General features: G+C 43.1%; 1 protein-coding gene across 21 annotated transcripts in view; it reads right to left on the bottom strand.

Annotated features, from left to right (window-relative positions):
- ABLIM1 (actin binding LIM protein 1) overlaps positions 1-23,429 on the bottom strand; it is a 295,428-nt gene that overhangs the window by 43,631 nt on the left and 228,368 nt on the right. For 14 of the 21 annotated variants that reach the window (XM_039546125.1, XM_039546132.1, XM_039546129.1 and 11 more), the window contains 3 exons: positions 19,511-19,573; positions 9,737-9,814; positions 6,262-6,417 (listed from right to left, as the gene is read on the bottom strand). In XM_039546125.1, the coding sequence (XP_039402059.1) occupies positions 6,262-6,417; positions 9,737-9,814; positions 19,511-19,573 (297 nt within the window). The remainder of the gene's footprint in view (positions 1-6,261; positions 6,418-9,736; positions 9,815-19,510; positions 19,574-23,429) is intronic. The other 7 variants (XM_039546145.1, XM_039546139.1, XM_039546140.1 and 4 more) reach the window with 3 other exon arrangements.

Here is a 23,429-nt window from a genome sequence, read left to right on the forward strand (position 1 = left end):
TAAAAAAAATCAAAAGGTGTTATTAATGTAATAACTATAGTTGTTATGCACAAAAGCTTTCAAGTGGAAATCAAAAGTAAATTCATCTTAAACTAAGGGCTTTGTGGGGCACCAGAAATACAGAACAACCGGAGGTGTTGGAACTAAAGGTGCTGGGGGTGCAGAAGTACCCCCGGCTTGAACTGGTTTCCATCATATAGGTTTACAGTTTTGTTCAGTGGCTTTCAGCACACCCACTATAAAAATGGTTCCAACACCACTGAGGACAACTTCCCATTTTCTGCGTCAGGCACATTTCCCCCACCCCCCCAACCTTCTGGCCAAGGTCAACCTGTCCCCAAAGCCTTGTCAACAATATTTCCTTAATGTGCTTGCTCTTTAAATCAGCCACATGCTCTTCCACACTTATGCATGAAAGAGAGCAGATTGGGATTACATATACGTGAAGGAAATGGACAGAAAAAATACTACTACATTGCTCTCTGTTAGCACCTTTCATCTCAACACCCCTGCAAGGCTGGGGAAGTGCTATCAATCTTAGTATACAGATGTGGAAACTGAGGCACAAGGGGGGGTGTTTTTGTTTTGTTTAAGTGAGGCCCAAGGTTATACAGAAAGTTGGTTGTACAGCTGGGAATAAAAGTCACATCTGATTCCCAGTCATGTGCCTTTCATCACTAGACAATCCTCCTTCCCTAAAGATTAGAATTTAAAATGTTTCTCGTATGTACTAAACATTAGTATTATTTATTTAACTGCCATAGTAAACTCAGGCACAGCTGGTGCTTTTAAATTATACCACAGTTATTGCAAAACTATACAGTTAATAAGATTGTGTCTCAGCAATAAAACTGCTGGTTCTGGCCTATCTGTCATAACCACACACCATGGTAACGGTATGAAATGTATGCAGAATCGCTGGTAATAAGTGTGCATGTTAGTCCCTCAGACCTACACACACACACCCACCCCAGCTGACCAGTCAGACAATGTGGATACAAAGTGCAATATAGCTATCTCCTACACATTCCCTGCTCTAATACTGTAAGCTCCAGAGGGGTTGGTGTCACTATGAATGCAAAGTATGTAGATACATGCGTGACTTGTTTTGGCTTGAGTGCATGACATTTCATTATGGGCAATTTATCACATGGCTTTATATGACCACTTGTCTGGCTTTCTACCACGCTGAAGTTTTTAAACTATTCAGTTTCAAATATACCGAGAGGCATATTTAGAAGCAAAAAGGGAAAAGTTCAGGGAAGTAAACTGGTGCAAATGGAAAGTGATGATTTCAAAACTAAGCCGATTCAAAAAAAGCAGTTGGGATCAAACGTGTCTCCACTGAAATCAATGGCAGAATTCCCATTGACTTCAATAACCCCAGGATTTCACCTACAGTTCCTTAAAAACCAATAGGGATACTCAGATGCTTAAAGTTACATAAGACCTTAAGTGTTTTGCTGGATCACCACATAACAGTTATACCACATTTACATGGGTCATTTTACTGGCAGGGTAATAGTAGTTTTAGTATTTCTGGAGTTAAGCCTGTAGTCCTGATATCAGCAAAACTCTCATTGACTTCAGTAAGAATTTTCCCTGCTTTAGAATTGTTAGGTTGGTCTCTCTCTCTAGTAAAGCAGTAGACAGGTTCAAGAAAAAGCCGTTGCAGATTACAACAGCAGTGATATAAGCAGCAGTAGTTGGTCAGAGTCCTTCAGTGCTATAGTCTCTTGAAAGAAAGGGAATACTGATGAAAAGCAACTTCTCACAATAATTAATGCACCAAAAGTCAAGAGACCCAACTCCCACCGATCAGGGCACTACGGTGGGAGAGAAATTGCAGACTTGTGGATTTTGTATAGTTTGAACATTTGGAACATCTTCAAAGGTCAGCCCAGTTGTATATTTATGACCAAACAACAAACCTTTCTAATGCCACTATATATTATTACAAAATGATTTCTTCCTACTTGCGTATCTATTATGTTAACAAGTTAATACCCCAGTACTTCACATCCTGAGCTTAGTTTCTCTTCCCAACTAATTCCTGTAGCCACTGTAACTAAACTACTAGCTGGTTGGCCTCCACTAGATGGCGCTATGTGAAAACTTTTCTCATTACAGACTTTTAAAGACACAGTACAGGGATTTATCAAGGAATGAACTGAATAGATTAGTGTATGTCTACACTACCCGTCGGATCAATCTATCGTGGATCGATGTATCGTGTCTTGTCTAGATGCAATACATTGATTCCCAAACGCACTCTCCGTCGACTCCAGAACTCCACCACGGTGAGAGGCGGAAGCAGAGTCGATGGGGGAGCAGCAGCCATCGATCCCGTGCTGCGAGGACGCAAAGTAAGTCAATCTAAGTTGATCTAAGATACGTCGACTTCAGCTACGCTATTCTTGTAGCTGAAGTTGAGTATCTTAGATCGATTCCTCCCCCACCCCCCAGTGTAGACCAGGCCTTAGAGAGAGACTATTTGAAAAATGATTAAAAGGAAGAAAGTCTAATGCTACCCTATATTGTGCCTGGAACCACAGATAAGAGGAAAACACGGGGCAGAGCAGCTGCCAAAGGGACAACTGAAGCAGCTTTTCATCTGCTCTGCTGCTGTAGAGCATTTTTGCTTGATAAATAGGTCCCAAAATTCAGAGTAGTCAGCACCCAGTCAGCTCCAGAGGCTGGTGCAGGGGGGAGGCAGAGTCAACGATTTGTACCCCCCAGGGTTAGGGCTGCTAGCAAATTTGTGCTTGGATCTTGTGCAAGAGAAAAAGTTCCATGTGCTCTGTCCTCCTTGCTCCACCTTCTCAAAGATGACTCACAGCTTGGCCCTATTATTGTTGATGGGGTTTCTGTACAACTTAGGGGAGAAGAATTCAGTCTGATAAAGTTTCATTGCAAAGGAGTATGAGGGATGGATGGAAAATACCTCAGAGTTTCTCTCCGCTCTCCTGTCTGGGTGCACAGGACTATAATTGGAGCTGTGTGCATAGTGAGGGGAGAGTGGACCCCACAGAGCTCGTAAGAGGTAATGGCACTGAACTCTGTTACATAAAAGAAACAGAAGTGAATAATATTATATGGTGAAACATTCATGGGTAAGTTCCCAGTAGGGGATTTTGGTTGCAGCACTCAGCAAAACTCTGGTACCTTAAACCAGCACTGCTATAACCCCCACTGAACTTCTGCATAAGATGACCCCTCTTGTCTGAGGGGATTGTAACAAATTTTATTTTGAACTTAATTGTATCAAATGGACGTTGAAAAAAAATACTGCCCTTCCCATGAATTGTGACAAAACCAAATAAAAGCCCAATGGAAGGTTAATGAAAGTTTATCATATTTCATTTTTATAATGTCAGGTTAAAAGTCACATGCAACAAACTACAGAGAGGGATGTAGCTAATCAGGAGTGTGCCTAGGGAACTGATTTATCCCCCATGTTATATATTAGGATGGACCGCTGCTTAACTGGACAGCCCTTGTCAATGAACAGCCCAAATATGTACATCCCAGTGCCAAGAAAATGAATATGTTCCCCAGCAACCATGGCAACCACTCGTTTCACAATGGCGCCATGCGTAGACCTTGTGTTGGCAAGGCCTTAGACAGTGCATGGCAAATGAAGTTACTGTGAAATGTGATGCCACATATCTTGGAAGCATAATGTTTGCCAAACCTTCAATTAAGGGCACATCACTGATGTACCAATGGAAATCACTTCTTTCTTAGGACCAAATGCTGTGGTCCTTAATTGAGCATGATTATAAATGAAGTCAATGGGAGGTGTACTCAATATAAGTACCAAAGTCTTTAGCCCTGAGTGAGTAAAGGCAAATACGCTAGACTAGTGGGCTGGTTTACAGCGAAATTTTAACTAAGTTCGTTCATTGAAAAAAATTTTAGGACTATAAATCAATCTTTGTTCACACATTCACATAACATTTACTGATGACTAAAATGCTATGCAAACACTCCACAAAGAGGGATATGGTTGACTGGAAATATGTATCATTAGTTTACATACAGAGTGTAAACTTTTTTTCATACAGAGCGCAATCCCTCTCCATGTCTGTATGTATCTTCTATCTTAACAACAGTGATTTATTTAACACTACTACCTACAAGCCCCAGCCAAGATTGGGATCTTATGGTGTTTGACACTGTATTAACACATGGCAACAGACGGCTCCTACACTGAAGAGCTTACAATCTAAAGAGAGAAGACCAAGAAGGGCTGGGAGGAAAAACAGAGGCATAAAGAGTGAAGCGATTTGCCCAAGGTCACACAGAAGTCAGTGGCAGAACCCAGGTCTCCTGACTCCCAGGCCAGTACCCTAGCCACTAGCCAATGCTGCCTCCCTATTTCTGTATTCTTTCTATTACTTTTCTTTTTAAAGAACGTAAGTGAATTTATTGCTACTGAAAAGCATTGGATTGAAGAGACTTTCTGAAACCTCTTATTTATCCACAACAACAGGTACCATGTGGGCAGCTGCAGACAAGCTTCCGCCATGCTGCTTTGTCAAAGAGCATCAAAAGTGACCGGATGTCACCACCTCCAAGGGGAGAGGGTTCTTCATTTCCCCTAGTCCATTCAGGTCTCTCTTCTGTGACCATCAGGGGACAAACTGGTGTTGATTCTGGTAGTGGTTTTTGCAAGGAGGGCTCTTGTCTACTGGGCTCTGGGGTTAGAAACCACCATTCATTTCACGGACACCTCTAATTAGACATCACTTAGATTCACCACCGACCTGGACTAGAAGTGCAAGGTTCTGTAATTCATTACCAAGTTCCTGAGCTGTCGTTCTCCTGCACTCTCAACCATTGTTGTAGTTTAACGGTACACACATATGAAGAGAACAACCCCTGTGAACTATGTAAACGGCAAATACAATGGTGAGAAAACTAGGGCCCTTAGTGATAATGGTCAGCATGATCCAGCTCTCCCATTCACTGGCAGGCAGACTATTTGTTGATGGGGGAGATTTTCAAAGACACCAAGTTGGGTGCCTAAATGCCACGAGTGCCTCAGAAAATGTCTCCCCCACGTGAATAATTTATGCCATCTTTCCACCCCATCCCCTTTTACACACCCATAAGACAAAGTTCAGTTCAGGCTCATTTCCTCTGTATTGTTAGAGAAGGAAGAAGCAGATGCTCTGCCAAGGGTTGGCACTGCTGAGAGAGGCGGTAGGATGTATGCCGAGCATATACACAATTTGTTTGGATGTGAAAGGCTGGTTTCTCCTAAGGCTCTGAGACCGTCAGAAACAACGGGCCAATTGCTGCACTCAAATACACTCACTGGGATCATAGGGATTGCCAGGGTGGAACTGAGCAGATTTGGACCCACTATCTGTTTCGATCTTCATTTCTGAAAGTGCCTTTTACTCCCTCAGAAGGCATGAAATGACCAATCTACTTCGAATCAAACGTACTGAGATTTGGGAAGGCAATACCACCCATGTGCAATTATGAGCAGGGAAGATCACCTGGAGAAACCGAAAGAAATCTGCACCCTTTCAAGCACAACTTTCAGAAGAGAGACCAGATGCTCTTTTTGATGCAGGATATAAGGCTTGCTATCAAATGGCAGATATACAGCAATTAAAGCAGAAAACAACTGCTTCGATAGAGCAAGCCAATGCACCTTCCTGGATATAACTATGTGAATGATTAGCATCTCATCTGAATCTATCCCACATCTGGAAAAATGCTTTGGGCCTCTTTCCCCCCCATGAGATGTGTTTGTCAAAATCCCAGTGCTGTTAACCCTTTCATTGCCACACTGCTATGATATTTGTTTGGCACCCTGGCAATCCACTGGGAACATCAGCACGTTAAAGTGATATACTTGGTACATGACACAGCACCGGAGTTGTGTTTGCCTCATGCACTGAGCTTGTAAGCAGCCAAATAGTTAGTGTGTGTAACGAATATATATGAAGGAAGACCCACACCCCGCCACCCCTTAGTTAGATGCTGGTGTTAACTGAAGGCAAGATATACAGAGAAGCCATATATTTACTTCTGCAGCTGGCCACACGATGAGATGCAAGGTATGAGTCAACATCACAATCCCTTCCTTTAAACATGGACCTGATAGATGCAAGCACTTGGACTGAACAGCAGCAACAACAGCATTAAATCGTGTCAGTTACAAACAGTTTCAAAGGAGGACAGAAGCGTAGCTGACTTTGAATGATAGCGTATAATAGAATGGGTCGCTCATGAATTCATTACCTCTCCAAGACTCTGTCTCTCCTGTCTCTCCTCGTAGGCGGAAGTGTAGAATGGCTCATAAGTAATTAGGTCTGGACGTTCAATGTCATAAATGGCCTTGACTTTGGGAATAGCTGCTAAATCCTTGTAATCAAGGATTTCATTGTCTACTTTTGCCTGAAGGTCAAAGACAGAAGATGAATTAACACACACAAATGCACTAGTAATTTCTATTTTATACAATTCATGCGTTTGGGGAATTTGCCTTCACAATGCACTTAAAGAAACCCTTCTTGCCACTCCATTAATGTATGAAGTGACTGACTGTTCTTCAGCATCATGCCTCCTTTAATAGCATAGAATGATTTTTTTGAGTTTAGGCAAGAAGCAGAATGGTATAAATAGACTGAACATAGGAGCTCATGGTTCCTAGTCCTCAAGTCAAAATCCCAGCTCTGCAAATGACTCACTGAATGGCCTTGGGCAAGTCACTTCACCTCTCTGCTTTGGCTTTTCCCCACCTGCAAAATGTGGATAAATAATACCGGCTTCCTAGCTCACACAGATGTTGAGAGGATTGCATATGGCACTCTGAAGATGGAAAGCTGCTTCCCACCTTCATTACATTAGAGGAAAGAACATCCTAAAATGAAACGGAAGGCAAACAAGACTCCAGCTTGCAAAACACAGCAACAAAATGGTGCATGGTATCTTCAGAACCACCTATCCCCACCTATCCCCTTATCCCCACCTATCTACATTTTTATTTGGCACCCATCCCCATAGTATCTGCGAGCCTGGATAAGAGATGGTGATAAGATGTCAAACACTTTGACATCCATTCCACAGTGTGATTTCATGGCTAGTTTGCACCTGGAGGGCCAACCTTGGAAATAAGCTCCAAAGAGAGCTGCTCACTCCCAGGAAAGTGCTATAAGGAGATACACCAAAAAGACAAAGGAAAGCTGTCATTTGTTTTTAGATTTCTTTGCTTAAAAGGAGAGTGTTGAGATTTAAAAAAAAAAAAAAAAAACATTGCCAGTTCTTACCTGCATTATGGAAACACCTTGAATTATTGAAACTGAGTGAGATTTAAACATCTAGTTTCCTCTTATGCTGTGTTTATACCTTTTGCATTTCACTAAGTTGAACAGTAAAATTAGGTTGGTCAGTTTCTACTCCGATTCATTTCCACCAATGCTAAAGACTGACACACACATTTTCAGAGCTGTATAGCATGTAGCCATCCATCTCTCATTATAATCCATTTAGCATGGTGGTTCCCATGCAATCCCTTGAGTTAGCGCTCACAAAATGCTGCATTTTAAAATTATGTTGTTTAAAAAAAATACTTTAAATGGTTAAACAATGATGTTTCCAGAAATTACCTGAAACTTGTTTGACTGTAACAAAAATGACCTAAGCACTTTTAGCTCTTAAATACACCCCCCCAACCCTGCCCGCCCCCCTACACGTGTGCACTAATGAGTTGAGAATGTGTCAGGACATTGTTAACGCAGTGCAAGGTAAAACAGACATTTTGATACCAATGTACAGCAGTAACAGTGACTGGGCCTACGCCTGCAGATAACAAGGAGTGAGTTTCATAAGCTGGCCTAAGGCTATGAAGCTGCACACGTCAGCATGCTGACAACACTCAAGATTTTGCTCTATGGTTTCAAACCAGCACTGTGTAACTGGTCTAATTTTCTACCTGCTCCTTCTGCAGTAAAGTGCATGGCAAAACTAGCGCTGCCTTGAGTGGATACTGGATTGGACCCCTTGGTCAATTTTTCCAAATACCCCGCACGCCACCAGTAGATCTGTGCCCTGCATGTCTTAAAACACAGCATGCACCCGGTTATTCCCCTAGATATCCCTTTGACACACATCCCTGCTTCTTAGGCCTGGAATATGAATAGCACAGATTAAGAAGATAGTCACTTTTGGATGTAGGGACTTCTCTAGCCAGAAAAAAGGAAAGAGCCATCTGCTGCACTCCGATACCTGGGTAAGTTCCAATTAAGAAAGATAAATAAAAACAGAGAAGGACTAACATTCCTTTACAAATATTGGGAGATTCCTAGTTTGGTGATGATTTAATAGAGCTTTTCCATCTCTAATTTCTGGGATCCTATGGGAGCCTCATGGGAACAAAAGGATCCACTGGGAAATCTATGTATCCAGCAAGATCATCTAAATTCCTGAAGAAAAGGGAAGGGGTTACAGGGCACTCATACTAATCTGGGAATATAAACCCCATCAAAATAGAGTAGCACAGGAAAAATTCTAGAGGGTGGCCCCATATTTAGCACTGTAAAGGTAATAACAGCTAGATGCTCAACACTTCTGTTTTTTGACAAGATTTTTTTCCCCACAGGACCAAATCTCTGTTCTATATGTTTTATTGGGCATAGCAGAACCTCCATAAGTTCCAGGATTTAGGACAATATGCCCCCAGGGGCTGCATGCTGAGAAGTACAGTAACTTCCTACATAACCAAACTCCAGTGTGGACACAGTTATACCAGAAAAATGCTGCCTGATACCAGGATGGCTGATTTCACTTCCTAACTGGAATAAGCTATACTGGTAGAAGCACTTTTCTACTGGTGTAACTGCACCCACACTGGGGAGCAGGGGTTCCTGCTTTAACTAAACTGGTATAACGAAAGTGGTAAATCTTTCTAGTGTAGACAAGCCCAAGATACAGGAAATGTTAGAGAAATGCCAAACTACAGGAAAGCAAGTTACTCTGCAACACTGTGAAATCCGAGCTGCTCTCCGCTGCACAGAATGACTCTCGACAGAAGTCCACAGCCTTTTGTGGCTAACTGTGAGCCTATCAGGGGATGTGTAAGCAATCAGGGGCTAGCTATATAACCCATGAGAAGGGGTGGGGCTCATCTTATTTCTATAGGCCGTGGCCCTTTCTTCCAAATTGTCTTGTCCTAGCAGAACAGGCCCCTCTCCTCTGGGACAAAGATGAATTTCCATTATGTGTGAATGGAACTGACCCTGCTTGGGCTGCCAGCGAGCTTTGAACCTGAGACCTCAGCACTTAAAGAACTTGGACTAAAGAAGTTTTCTTAGGTGGAAGCAGAGCACATCTATAAACTTCTTATGTAGGCCAGCCACCAGAGGGAAGACAGATTCTCCTAGCCTGGGTTACCTAGCAGCAGAGGGCCCATGACACACTAGAAGGGGAAGAAGGCTCTGAATTTGTCAGTTTTCACAAAGCCATCTGGTATGCCATTTACTACACCAGCCAGCTGCATCAACTCTGGGTTAACAACTTCGGCACAGTGTAGCTTACAACTTTTCTATGCAAACACTCTGTCTGAGATTCCGCAAAGATGCCTATGGAACTAGTGCATCCAATTCCCATTCATTTTAATGGGAACTGGCCTTCTAAAACCCTTAGAAGGTATTGGAAATCCCAGCCTCTATCTCGTCATCGAGAGAGCAATGGCTTACAAAGAGGAAATTATACTTACATAGATAGTATGGCCTGGTGAGCCAGGAATACTGGAACCTGGTCTGGAATAAATACTTTCAGATGATGTCCTTGTAGGCTGTAAAACAAATGTTCACTTGTAAATGATCTGTCCGCAGGTGTAACACTGAGAAATCAGATTATTATTAAAAGGCAGAAAGATTCATTTGTCTTCAAATGAATTAAAAAGTTGAATAATGTAAATGCAAACTCCAGCATTCCGGGAAATTTCACAACCTTGCGATGCAGGCATGGGTTCTCTTTTTGGGGAGGGGGGGCAGGTTGTGTGTGGGAAGAGGGAGTTTCTTAGTTTTAAGGCACACTGTGAAAAAAAAAAGATTGACAACAACAAACAGACAAAAAAAGAGCATCTCACAGGGACATTGTAGGAGCACTCCTGGATATTCTTGTCACTGTCCCTATTGGAAAGCATTATTTGATAAATGGCAAAACCTCTCAGTTCCACTGTGGGGGCGCAAGATTCCAATCCTGCAGTATGCAAGGGGGCTGCACAGCAGCTTACCCACCTGCTATCGCACACTGTATCGAGGCCTTAGTCACTGGAACTACATCAACGTAAATGAGTGCAGAATTGGGCCCAACACCGGACTGTAGAGGGACAGAAAACTCTCTCCCTTGAAATAGTTCACAATCCACGCAACACAATTTAGGTGCAATAGTTGCAGGTAAAATTCAGTCTGAAATTCCACTCTACAATGCCTCTGATGTTTAGTGCCACTGCTTGCAACTTGAATCCTGTGCAGTTACTAACACCAGTACAAAGTGAGTGCAATTATAAACTGAATGGCAGCTCCTGGCACTTCATCAATATCCAAGTGACATTACCTCCATGTAGGGCAGTGTGGATAAAGAAATTCATTCAGTATCATCAGGTACCTGAGTTCAAACCTCCATAAATCAGAAACCCATTTACTGAGCCAAAAATCTCCCTGGTCTCCTTTTTGGTGAGTCTGCTCTAAAAAAGCTACCAATGCTCTTCAATGTATGATAATTCCTCCTAAGTCTAGGAAGCAGTATGCACAGTGTTAAAGGTGTTAGAGTAAATTGTCCTGAACTAAAAATTAATATACCAGGAGCCTGATCCAAAGCCCAGTGAAGACAATGGAAGTTCTCCCACTGAAGTTAGTGCGTTCTAGATCAGGCCCAAGATTTCTCTTTGAAGAAATCAAAGCCCACATTGCTCCTCATGAAAAATCAAAAATCGACAACCATATTCTCAAACCAGATGCAAAGTAAAGGAGCTCCCTAAAGCATGAAGCAACTTGCTGGCCGGTGGGTGATTCTGGCTGAGGGCAGTGGGATATTTTACTCTAATGCCGCTGAACAATTAAACTCTTGATAACTTGTTCCTGTCATTTGTTGCTTGTGACACAGAACCAAAGGAGCAGTGATTGCCCACTGGAGAGAAAAACGAAACCGGACAGTGTGGCTCACAGATCTCAGACAGGAAATATCTGCCCAGTGGGGCTCTCTTATCTCTCAGCAGATATTTCCTGAAAGGGGCCTTCAGCTAAGTAGAAGCCACTTTCCCTGGGTCCTTTTAGCTTTTACTTTATTGCGAGCAAACTAATGGGGCACTATTAAAAACCAGGCTGAATAGAATATTCCTCAGCTCACACCTGATTTGAGATGTGTTTTAGGAATCCCATCAAAGAAACTCATGCATTTGGGGACACTGGGGGAATCCAGAACTTGGAACAGGTACCAAGAAAATTAAGGAGTTGGATCAAATGCAGCAGTCTACAATGGAGAGCAGATGAGGACGCTCAGGGATACCCCTCTCTCGCTCTCTCTCTCCCTAGCAAATCTGAGCATATTTTTTCAGCTGGGCCTTGGGCCCTCTCAATAGCTACAAAATTCCATATCGCAGGAAGAGAGCACAGAAATTTCTAAGATGCCCCAGCTGCCCGTCTGCTCCTCCCATAATGTAACCAAGAGAAAAATTATTTACATTAGCCAAAAAAACCCAAAACTACAAAAACCACAAAAACAAAACCCCCAAATACCAAGAATTAAACGGGGGAATCAGGCTGATGAGAAACATTTTATTCCCTTTAAAACGCTGACATTTCATACTGCTGCTTGAGTGGAGTCATATGGAGCAAGTTGTTGCAGTTGCCATGGTAAGCGATTGTTATTATTACAAAGCACAAGGAACAAGGTTAAATAGCTGAGGTGCAATTCTGGGCATCTTCCTCATTACTCAACTTCTGGTTTTGGCCAAAGATTTGTCTTCTTGATTGATTTTTTCTAATAAGTACAAACAGGTTGTGAGTTTCAGAGACACTACAGCCTTCTCTTTTCCTCTCTCTATCCCCATACATTCTTTGGAATGTAACAGACGGACAGAAGTCTGTCCATCAAGGAAAAGGGGCTTTCATAATTACTTTAGGGAATCAGAAGTTGCCAGAAAACAGCCACTTAGACCTAGTGATATTGTCTTGCAATGTTTCTAAGTCTCACCTCCCTGTTTGGTCCCTAAAAATATGTTCTGCGATCAGCTAATTCACCTTATATTAATTCACCCATCCTATTGGGCAACTTGCTCCGTGGTATTTTTTCCTACCAAGTGTAGTTAGTGCAGCCTGCTTTCCAAGTTTAGGCACCAGTCCTGCAAACACGTACACTTAACTTTAAGCACAGGAGTTACTGCACTGGAGTCAATAGCAGAACTAAGTGCCGAAAGTTAATCATGCACATAAACACTGGCAGGATTAGGGACCTAGTCTCCTTTTCCTCAGTTCTCCCTTTCTTCTCCTATCAGATCCAATCATGCTTATTAACTTCCCATCAATTTGGCTGTTAGATCTGGCAAACAGCCATTTTATTGCCATTCCTTATACCCAATATTCCTGGTCTCCTTCTGAGTGCACCAATTTCACCTTCAATCTCCTGCAAAGCTCTGTGAAGACCCTTTCTCATTAGTTACTATTATTTATATTGTGCTACCACCTAGGGACCTCAGTCACAGACAAGGACCCTATTGTACCAGGCACTGTACAAATACAGAACACAACGGCAATCCTGCCCCGACGAACTTAGTCCAAGTATTTCTGGAAACCCAGTGATCAGCATTGTAGGGTTTTTTTTAGTGGTCCCCATCCTATGTCTTGCTTAGCTTTACAACTGTCCTCTTAAGAAACAGATGTTCCCCCATTGTTTTAAGAACCCTCTACATCCCTCTTTAGCCACACTGGCCTCTCTTGCCCTTTTTTCCTGTTTACACAGGATAAATTTCAACCAGTCTCTCCAACTGTTTCCTAAACATTTCGTACTCTGCTATAGGACATTTCCCACCTCCATTCAGAGTGGTGACATTCAGTACTTCTATTAAACTCCCCTTCCTGCTATTTTCAGTGTGCCCTCTTTACCCGCCCCCTTTTTTAAGAGGTAAGAGCCATCTCCACCTCTACATCTCTCTCTTCTCCCCCCCCCCAAAATAACATCTGAGACCTTTTTGCTGGATACAGGAAATCTAAGAATGCACAGTAAGAACAAACAAATTCATGCATATCATCAATGGAGCTAAATGACGGATTCAAATCTCAAGGAAAGCATCTGCATCACTTCATGTTTTCCTCCTCTTCAGCAATCTTTTATTTTTATTTCTTTCTTTTTCCTCTCTTCATGCATTTGTCTTCAATGCAAAAGGTCATTCATGCTATTTTTATGGAGATTCTGTTGGGGCCATTGTGTATGTCAGTTCTGGATTAGCATATCTCATACACACATATGCCCCAATTTGTTATTTAATATTAGTTCACACAACTTAGGCTGGCTCATCTTGATTTACCTCAGTTTTCAGACCATCATGCATGGCACATTATTTAAATGGATAAGTTATTTAAAAGAAAAAAACAAGAACACTAGGGCCATCCACATCACCCAAACGCCGCAATGTGATGGCTGTGCTTTTCTATGCTACAGATGTTCAGCATCATGCTCTATAGAAAGATATGGGGGCAAGCAAGCCAGATCAGAAGTGATCCCATGAACATCTGGCTGACTGGATGCACTACTATGTTATAAAAGACACTGCCAGTGTTATTTACAGTACCTGCCTTAGTCTTTTGATTGAGTTCATTATGCAAGGCGGTGAGAACAGCTGCAGAAGAAGGGATAATTTTTCATTCTACACACAGTCACTTAACAATAACATTGTTCATACAGTTAAAACAAAAGATCCTTAGCTACAGAGGCTAGTTTAAGTGTGTTAAAGATGTACATATAAAAGCTCATTAGAAATTAGCTTTTTCTGCAATCACTCCTACTTCCTAACAGGATTTTGTTATAGAAGTAACCTATGGTTCCCCTAGTACAACATAGATTACTCTGATCCTTTGTCTCACTGCTTGTAAGGTTTTTCAAAAGAGAGAAGTTACTTAGGGCATGGATCCAAAGCCCAATGAAGTCACTGGAAAAACTCAAACTGATGTCAGTGGACTTTGGATCAGGCTCTTATTGCATCATGATTTTTATAAATGGTGGTGTATGTGACCCACCAAGAAACAAAATCCGAAAGCATTCGTTATGCATGTCTGTTATTTTGCCAATTAATCATGGCTTCAAGTTTCTCTTTCCAGGAGGATTCATGTGGAAACTAATTATTTCCTCTCCTAAAAATCTACAATGCATATTCATTGGCTAATTTAGCAGTCATAAAGACCAGCTTTATTAACAGGTGTGGTTTAGTTTTAAAAAACACGCACATACACACGTGCTCACAGATAGGAGCAACTTCTTTCCATCCTAAAAGCAAAGTGCAGTGAAGCAAAATTGGTCTTCAGGACAAGTCATTCCATACTAGTTGTTGCCAAACTTAATCTATGCCACAAAACTACTCATGCAAATGAAGGCTTCCTCCAATACCTGTATTAAGTTTGCACCATGAAAATTATGGGTGAAATCCTGGCTCCCAAACTCCCATTGACTTCAAGGAGGCAGGATTTCACACAATATTCTTAGATTCTACTATCATGGTTTCATCTTCTTACAGAATGCTAACATACACAATTTTCTTAAGAGAGTGTAAATGTTTTTAAAAGAATCCTGTGGCACCTTATAGACTAACAGATGTTTTGGAGCATGAGCTTTCGTGGGTGAATGCCGAAGAAGTGGGTATTCACCCACAAAAGCTCATGCTCCAAAACGTCTGTTAGTCTATAAGGTGCCACAGGATTCTTTGCTGCTTTTACAGATCCAGACTAACACGGCTACCCCTCTGATACTGGTTTTTAAAAGACTACTGCATGTATGTAATTTATGACAAACTTCCCCTCCATAAGCCAGTTTATTCTTGCATGCTGCCGGGTACTTCATACATTTTGGGATCAGTTAACACCTTTCTATTTAGGTCTCAAGCTTAGGAATATATGCTTGGATGAAAGACTTGTTTCTATAAGGCATCCACTGTAAATATCTATTTTAGTTTTCTATAACACCCATTACTGTGGTAGATAAGTGATTATATGAAATCACTGCATCAATTTGACCTGTAGCGTGATTGACATGAGGCTCTGTTTGCATCAGAAGCACTGAGGAGCAGTACTTAGGAATAGAGCTAATATCATGCTTTTTTGACTCACCATGATCCTGCATACCTTATGCACATAAACAAGTTCCTTTGGCTTCAAGGGGACTACTCATGTGAGTGGGAGCTGGAGGATCAGATTGAGGATGCACGTTTCCAGAAGTTATCAGAGTAGTAATACATCACTTGCATTAGCCCTAGAACTGTTACAGACCAAGATGGGAACTCATTGGTTGGCAAGTTCCCTGGAGGCTCAGTTCAGCTGAACTCCAGGATGACATTTCATTCAGACACAAACTAGATGGCTGTAATATTTATCCACTTCTGCCTCTGGCTAAGAGAACGTCACCTATTTCTCCTGGGTGACTTATTCTTGGAAGACCCACAGATTGGTTTGCCTCCAACCACGGAGTCCAAACCCATATACCTGTGGATTTTCTGGAGAATTGATCTTGCTAAAGCCCTGATTTCCTCCAAGCACAGATGCATCCCATAGTGCTGAAGTATGGATGAGAAAACGAGTTCTGAAAAAATTAAACTGCAGCTTCCCTGGAGCCTTTGGCCATTGCTAGAATCAAACCCAAACTAGACTCTCTCAAGGTTCTGAAATACTCCACTTACTCCACACATTTTCCTCTGTGTGTCTCTCTCTACATGGCTAGGTCTCTGCTAGTACTAGGACTGCAAGACCTAAAATACTAAAAGTATCTTCCTTCAAGCCCAGCTCCAGGGAATACTGGAGATCTCACAAGCATGCCGTTTCCCCAAGACATTTCCTGCCCTGTTTTGAAGACTTGAGAGCTTTCGATAGGCTTTGAATAAAAATCTAAACTTGCATGTTGTTTCCTATCAGCTCTGTGTTCTTGGGGAACCAGGGCATAGTACCCAGCCTCTCTGACTCACGAAAGACCTTCCCCCTCTGCAGCCTCTGCTTCAGCCAAAGCTGATCAGAAGAAAGACTTACAAAAGGCAATGAAAAGGCAGTGGGAGACACACCTAAAGCCCTCCGGACCAGGGTGACAGGATTAAGGCAACTCCCCTAGCATCATTTGCATCAGAGATCAGACAGGGAAGCATCTCCATTAGCATACAGAATGGAGAACAGAGATGCTAAGGCAAGAACTGCACTGAACTCTGGGACCAGAAAAGCAGGAAAGCACTGCATAATGGGGGGATCTCTGCTCCAGATGTTAATGAGCCCACACCTGCCCACACCCAGCTCAGAAGTTATCAGACCAATTCTACTAACAAATCCTTTATTGGTATCCAAAATACTGAAGCTGCCTAACTGCATTGCGAGCTCCCTCCAAGGCACACTGCCCATAGCCAGGAATGATCAGTTCCTATTGTCTAGCCTGAACAAAACAACTAAGGCAAGAACTGCACTTGAAAAGAAAAGAAGCAAAGCAAAGGGGGGGGGGATGCTCCAGATGTTAATATGCCCACACACCACACACCCCCACTCAGAGAAGTTCAGACCACCAAATCTAAACAAAAATTTATTGGTGGTAAAAATACTGAAGCTGCCTAAAACTCAAGTAGCTCCTCCAAAGCACACACACCATAGCCAGGAATGATCAGTTCCTATTGTCTAGCCTGAACAAAACAACTCGGGTATACTCCCTTGAGCCATCAGTTTACCCATAAATAAATCTGGTGTTCTCCCTTGAACCATTATTGTTTCCCTACAAAAACCCCTACCCATACTCAAGTAACTGTTCTGATGCCTGGATCCAAAATCTGCATCAGTTCCACTGGGACTTCATCTTTTCCTGACTGATCGTGCTGGGGGCTCTGCCTGTCTCCAGCACTCCGGAGCCTCAGCTACCACCACCACCTGGGACTCCCGATCGATTCAAGCTTCACGGAGTGGTGAGAACCCAGCTGTCTCTCTCGGTGTGGCCTTCTGACCCTGACCTGTGTGATCAGTTATAGTTTTCTAAACCTGACTTTTATAATCAAATTTAAGTTAGATTTAATATTATAACTGTTTTGTTTGGCTCCCCTTGTATGACAATAAATAATGTTCATGGTTAAGCTAGTTGCTTCTCTCTCCTCCCCCGGTGTTTTTCGGCTTCCCCATTCACTCTGCAGCAACGTTTCTCGATCCCTGCAGTGCCCAAAAATCCTGTTGGGTTTGCTCATCAAGTGGGTTACTACCAGAACAATTGTAACGTGAAAGTGGGGATAGGGATGTGCTGAACCTGGGGCGTACGAGGGTGACAGCTTGGAAGTGCTGCTCAACCCAACCCACTGAGTCCAGGAACATATGAGGGGGCATCTTGGGAATGCTGATTAATCCGGCCCTCTCAGATGCGCTCGGTTAATGTGTGTGTGTTCATCTGATTCTGGGGCTGGAAGAACCCAGCTCTGGGGAACCTGGGTCCTGCAGGATGGCTCCATTGGGAGGGAACTTGCAGGAAGGAGGAGTAGAGCTCCGTATGAGAACGCCAGTGACACAGCAGTACATTGATAGAATTACAGACCCCACCCCTCGAAGAATAACCCTAATAAATGAGCATACCCCAAAGTAATGGGCAAATCTAGCACCAGTATGGTTATCTGGACCAAGCACATGACCGAACCTTTTCAGACACATACATCATTAATCCTGTGTTCCTTTTAACAGGCAGGTAATGGTGTGATTCTTAATGGCCAAACTATGCACTCCACTCCTAAAGTCAGACAAGATAATGGTGGATGGCAAGATTTTTATTCCTTTACCTCATGGACATTTGACTTTTCTGAGGAAGTAGTAGAGAATAAGATCTATACAAAAGTAGTATAGTGATAAGTTGCAGTGTATCTGGCACATGGAGAGATCACTGAGCCAAATTCTGCCTTGTATCACACCCTGGGCATCCAGAGTACAAATCAGGGCAGATCTTGACTTTGATTAGGTGGATGCCTGCACAAGTCAGAGGGCGGTATTTGATCCTAAGTTACCTTCATCCCATGGATTCTACATTGTGAGAAGACAGTCTGTTTTTGGCAGTGAGCACTCACCTATTTCCTGTCCTATTTTTCTAATACCTTGGATAACATTCATTTTTTTATCCTAGGACTTTTGGATAAAGTTGGGTTTCAACACCACTGATCTGAAATCTCATCATCGAATGCACACAAAGCAAAGTGTACAGCCATTCAAAAGTCTTGACCACAGTCGAACAGACTAATGCAATCGTTCTGTAGATTACTAACTAGAACCTTTAATATCTGACTGCATCAAGCCTAATTCTCCAGAAACATTTCCTCATCCCAAACCAGTGATAGAGCATCTTTATAGTTGTTAGCAAACATGCTAAGTTGTTGGATTGCTCTGTTAACTAACATGCAGGAAGGCCCACATTTAGGAGCGGTTCAGGACTTGCATTTCCCAGAATTAAATCAGGAACAGAGCATCACAGAGGAAACTGGGTATAGCTTCGAGCCAACTCTTACTGAAAAATGGGCCTCTTTCCACTGACTTGACTGGGATTCAGTCCTAGAAAACCATGCTGCAGGAAAATATCAAACACTCTGTACCTGCTGGACTCAGAAGTCTGGAGGAAGAAAAGCAGCCCAGAATGAAGAGATAAGAGAGGGCTTCATAACTCCAACTCAGATAAGCCACAGGTCAAGTCACTGCCTACATGGTGGCAAGAGCTAATGGGCAGCACACGAACCAGCCCATGCTCAGAAACCATTCAAAAATAGAAACTTTACAAAACAATTAACCAGTCTTAGCTCAGTTAAAATAGTCAGTTGGTGCTGGACAACACTTTTCCAGAATTGGATATTTCAATGAATTTTTTTCATAAAAAATCTTAAACACTATTTGTGAAAATTTCCCCAACCGGCTGTGTAAAGTCACAATAGTTTTCGCATGATCAGATCTTGCGAATGTAGTGTTTGCATTTGTAATTTTCTATTCCAGAACAACCACTTTCTATAACCCACTGAATAATGACACCAAAGTGAAAGAGCAAAAGGCATTTTTTGTGTGCTTAAAAAACAAACAGAACCTTCATATTAAACAAACAAATTAAACAGAAGTAGGAAATAGCAAACAAGATGCATTTCATAACGCAAAAGACAAAGTTTGTGCTCGAAGGGGTGAGTGAAGGCAAAGAAAGCTGAGTGAGATAAGCAGCATCAGCAACAGCAGATGACACTAGTGCAGAATAAGGAAGTCTTCTCAATAAAGAAGGCTATTAACAACTGTATGAAAACACAATAGCAAACCTCTGTAGAGCGTGGTCTGCGCAGAACCAGACTCTTTGGATAAAAGAAATCAGATGAGGAATGCTGCCATGAAATATAAGAGGGAAAAAAAGTGAAAAAAAGCAATGTTTCTCCTGGATACAGAACAGCACATAAACATCAAGAGTTCAAGGTCTTTTGCAACAGTTACTAATACCCCCTTTCACTAAGTTGGACAATAAACTGTGTGCAGTGTCACATCAATGTCACATATGGTTAGCTGCGGAATCACCAACTGGCAGACAATTGTAAAAAAATAAAATAAAAAAATGCTTGGCACTTATGTAGAGTTGCTTTATTTCCTGCTTGTTTTGGCTTCATAACACGCCACACAAAAATCTAATGGGGAAAAAGGTCTTAAGCAACCCTTGTTTTTATGAACTCCACCTAAGACAAGGGTGGGCAAACTTTTTGGCCCGAGGGCCACATCTGGGTGGGGAAATTGTATGCAGGGCCATGAATGTAGGGCTGAGGCAGGGGGTTGGAGTGCAGGATGGGTGCGGGGTGCAGGAGAGGGCTCAGGGCAGGGGCTTGGGGGGTCCAGAAGGGGTTTGGGGTACAGGCTATGGCCCGGCATTGCTTACCTCGGGCGGCTCCGGGATGGCAGGGGCGCGCAGCAGGGCTACGGCAGGCTCCCTGTCTGCCCTGGCCCCTGGAAGTGGCCAGCATGTCCAGCAGTGGCTCCTGGGGTGGGGCAGGCAGCTCCGCGCGTGCTGCCCTCGCCTGCAGGTATCACCCCCGAAGTTCCCATTGGCTGCGGTTCCCTGTTCCCGGCCAATGAGAGCTGTGGGGGGCGGTGCCTGCAGGTGAGGGCAGCGCACGGAGCCCTCTGCACCCCCTCCCCCAGGGGCCGTCGGAACATGGTGCCGGCTGCTTCCGGGAGCAGCGCGGGGCCAGGGAGCCTGCCTTATCCCCACTGTCCCATGGGGCTGGCAATCCTGCGGGCCGGATTGAAAGCCCTGATGGGCTGGATCCAGCCCACGAGCCGTAGTTTGCCCTTCCCTGACCTAAGAGTTAGCTAGCGAGAGCGCTGACTAACTTGTATTCTAGTTAAAGTCACTGAGATAAAACAGAGCTTGCCCAGGACTTCTGAAGCCACGTCAAGAGCAAGTTTGGTTGGTTTCAAAGGGAAAGGAAATCCAGCAGTGCAGAGTCCCGTCACCAGAAAATCTGGTCCTGCCCAATACTATGAGGTCACAAGCACTCTCATCCGCCATTTCAAGGCAGTGTTCTGACATTGTACAGGTGTCAATGTCTCTGTTAATTTAACTGATTTCAATTAAGATTATCTGAGTGAAAAGTACTTGCTGGCTTTGATGTATAAAGAAAAAGTAAAGAGATTTGGAAGGAACATCTGCAGTTTCATGGGGACTGGAAATAAGCCAGAAGGTTTAAAAGGTCAGCTTGGAGCATATTTGCAATGGCAGTGATGTAGTCAGGAATACTTTGAAACAATTAAAAGTCTGTTGGGTCACTGACAAGGGAACATATTGTATACAAGCCACACGCCAATAAATACAAGCAGTCTGTCTCCCAATCACTGCCACAACACACTGTTTTACACCCTTACAGCTGAATGAGCAATGAGCCCCAAATCAGCCTAAAAGCCAGACAATCTACAGCGGCTTCCACCCAGCAGTTCACCAGCAGCTCAACCCACTGGTCCTCAGTCAGGGAAGGGCTGACGGTTTTAGAGCACACTTCACATAAGGGCATGTCTCCACCTTCTAATTTTAGAGGAAGAGGCATCAAAATACCCAGACTGTCTGTTACTAGGGCAACAATCACTTCCTTAAATTTCTCCTGAAAGAACTGACTCTTCTACGAATGTCACAGCGTTGGGTAATTGGTATCGGCTGATGCCGTGATACGCTGGTCATGGACAGCAGTACTTGTACAAATGACAATTCAGTGTGGTGAAAGCCACTGGCCTGAGAGAACATCCAACATGCTGAGAGACTGCTGAACTCTAATTAATATGAAAATCAGACAATTAACTTAGGTTTAAACAGAGACTGGAAATAGTTGGGTCATTACACTAATTGAATCTATTTCCCTCTGTTAAGTTCTCCTCACACCTTCTATGGGTCATCTCAATTATCACTTCAATAAAAGTTTTTCTTCTTCTGCTGATGATAGCTCATCTCAATTGATTAGACTCTTACAGTTGGTATGCATACTTCCACCTTTTCATGTTCTCTGTATGTATAAATATCTCCTGTCTGTGTGTTCCATTCTATGCATCCGAAGAAGTGGGCTGTAGCTCACGAAAGCTTATGCTGAAATAAATTTGTTAGTCTCTAAGATGCCACAAGTACTCCTGTTCTTTTAACATGCTTACTGACTTCCAAGATTTCCCAAGCTGGACCAGCCCCTCTCTTCCTATGGAGAGGAAAATGGTGATGATATTTCACTACAAATTTTGAGAAAAAAAAATTCAAAATCTTTGAAAATTTTTGACCACCTCTACTATTTAATAATCATACTCTCTGTAATTGTAAAGTAATTTCTACAGACATTTGCAACCAAATGGCATGAATCTGCAATGATCAATCCAGACAGTTAACTGTGTCACCCATACACTACAGTGTGGGCCTGATTCTCCTCTGATACCAGTGTATTTCTACTGATTTAGATTTATACCTGATTTACAGCAATCAGAGCAGAATCGGCTCCCAATAAAAATCATCCCTAGCTTTTAGATAGCACTTTTCATCAGTAGATCGCAAAGTGCTGTACAAAGGAGGTCAGTAGCATTATCCCTATTTTACAGATGGGGAAACTGAGGCACAGAGCAGTGACGTGACTCTCCCAAGGTCACCCAGTAGGCCAGTGACAGAGCCAGGAATAAAACAGAAGTATGTTCCAGTTCAATGCTCCATCCACTAGGCCACATTATAGTATCATGTATAGTTCATGTGGCCAGATATATAAGGGCATGTCTAAGATGGACATACTACACTATGCAGACCTTCTGACTGGCATCTGTGGCTTGACCTGCATCCACACTGCAAAAGGTCAGGGCTTGGACACGGACTCAGGCTCAGACCCACCCCCGGAGGGTCCTAGGACACAAGTCCTGAGGGCTTGGCTGACCCAAGACAGACTGATCTGTATGTGGATGGAAGTGGGGTTTGGTCTGAAACCTGGTTGGGAGCCCGGTCTCAGTGTGCAGTGCAGATATACCTTAAGAGTATGTCTATATGGCAAAAACACCCAACAGCAGCCAGTCTCAGAGCCTGGGTCCATAGACTATGGTTTGCGGGGCTTGCACTCCAATGCTAAAATCGTCGTGCTGACATTTGGGCTCACACTGGAGCTAGGGCTCTGAAATCCGCCCCTCTCCACAGGCTTCAGAGCCCCAGCTCCTGTCGGAGCTGCAACAGCTCCATGACTATTTTTAGCACCATCACACGAGTCCGAGTCTGTAGACTCAAGCTTTGAGACTCACTGCCATGGGGTTCTTTTTGCCGTGCAAACATACCCTAAAGTGTTCACATGGTTATTTTCTGCAGCAAATAACCGATGAAAAATAACCCAGTTTTGAAGTGCAAAAGTCTTCTCTGAGAGTCTATTCAGAACAACTTGCCAGTGTTGGATCGGGCTGCATCTGTTAAAGCTCTGCTTTGCATTGCTTCCCCAACGTTTTCCTGAAGGTCTGAGTCTGCCGCTGGACTGTTATCCCAGTTTACACGGTTCCCCACAAAAACAACAGCATGTTAGCTACATTCAGAGTAGACACGCTAAGGAGAATGTTGTCCAGTGTGGCGCGCCAGCATCACGTTTCATAAGAAGAGAACTACTACGAACTGAGCACACCATGAACACAGCACCATGTGCAACATACATTCACCAAAGTGCCTCTTGGCCCATTTTTCATCTGCAGCCTCTGAAACTTGAG

This window comes from Mauremys reevesii, linkage group 7, assembly GCF_016161935.1.
Source record: "Mauremys reevesii isolate NIE-2019 linkage group 7, ASM1616193v1, whole genome shotgun sequence".
NCBI lineage: Eukaryota > Metazoa > Chordata > Testudines > Geoemydidae > Mauremys > Mauremys reevesii.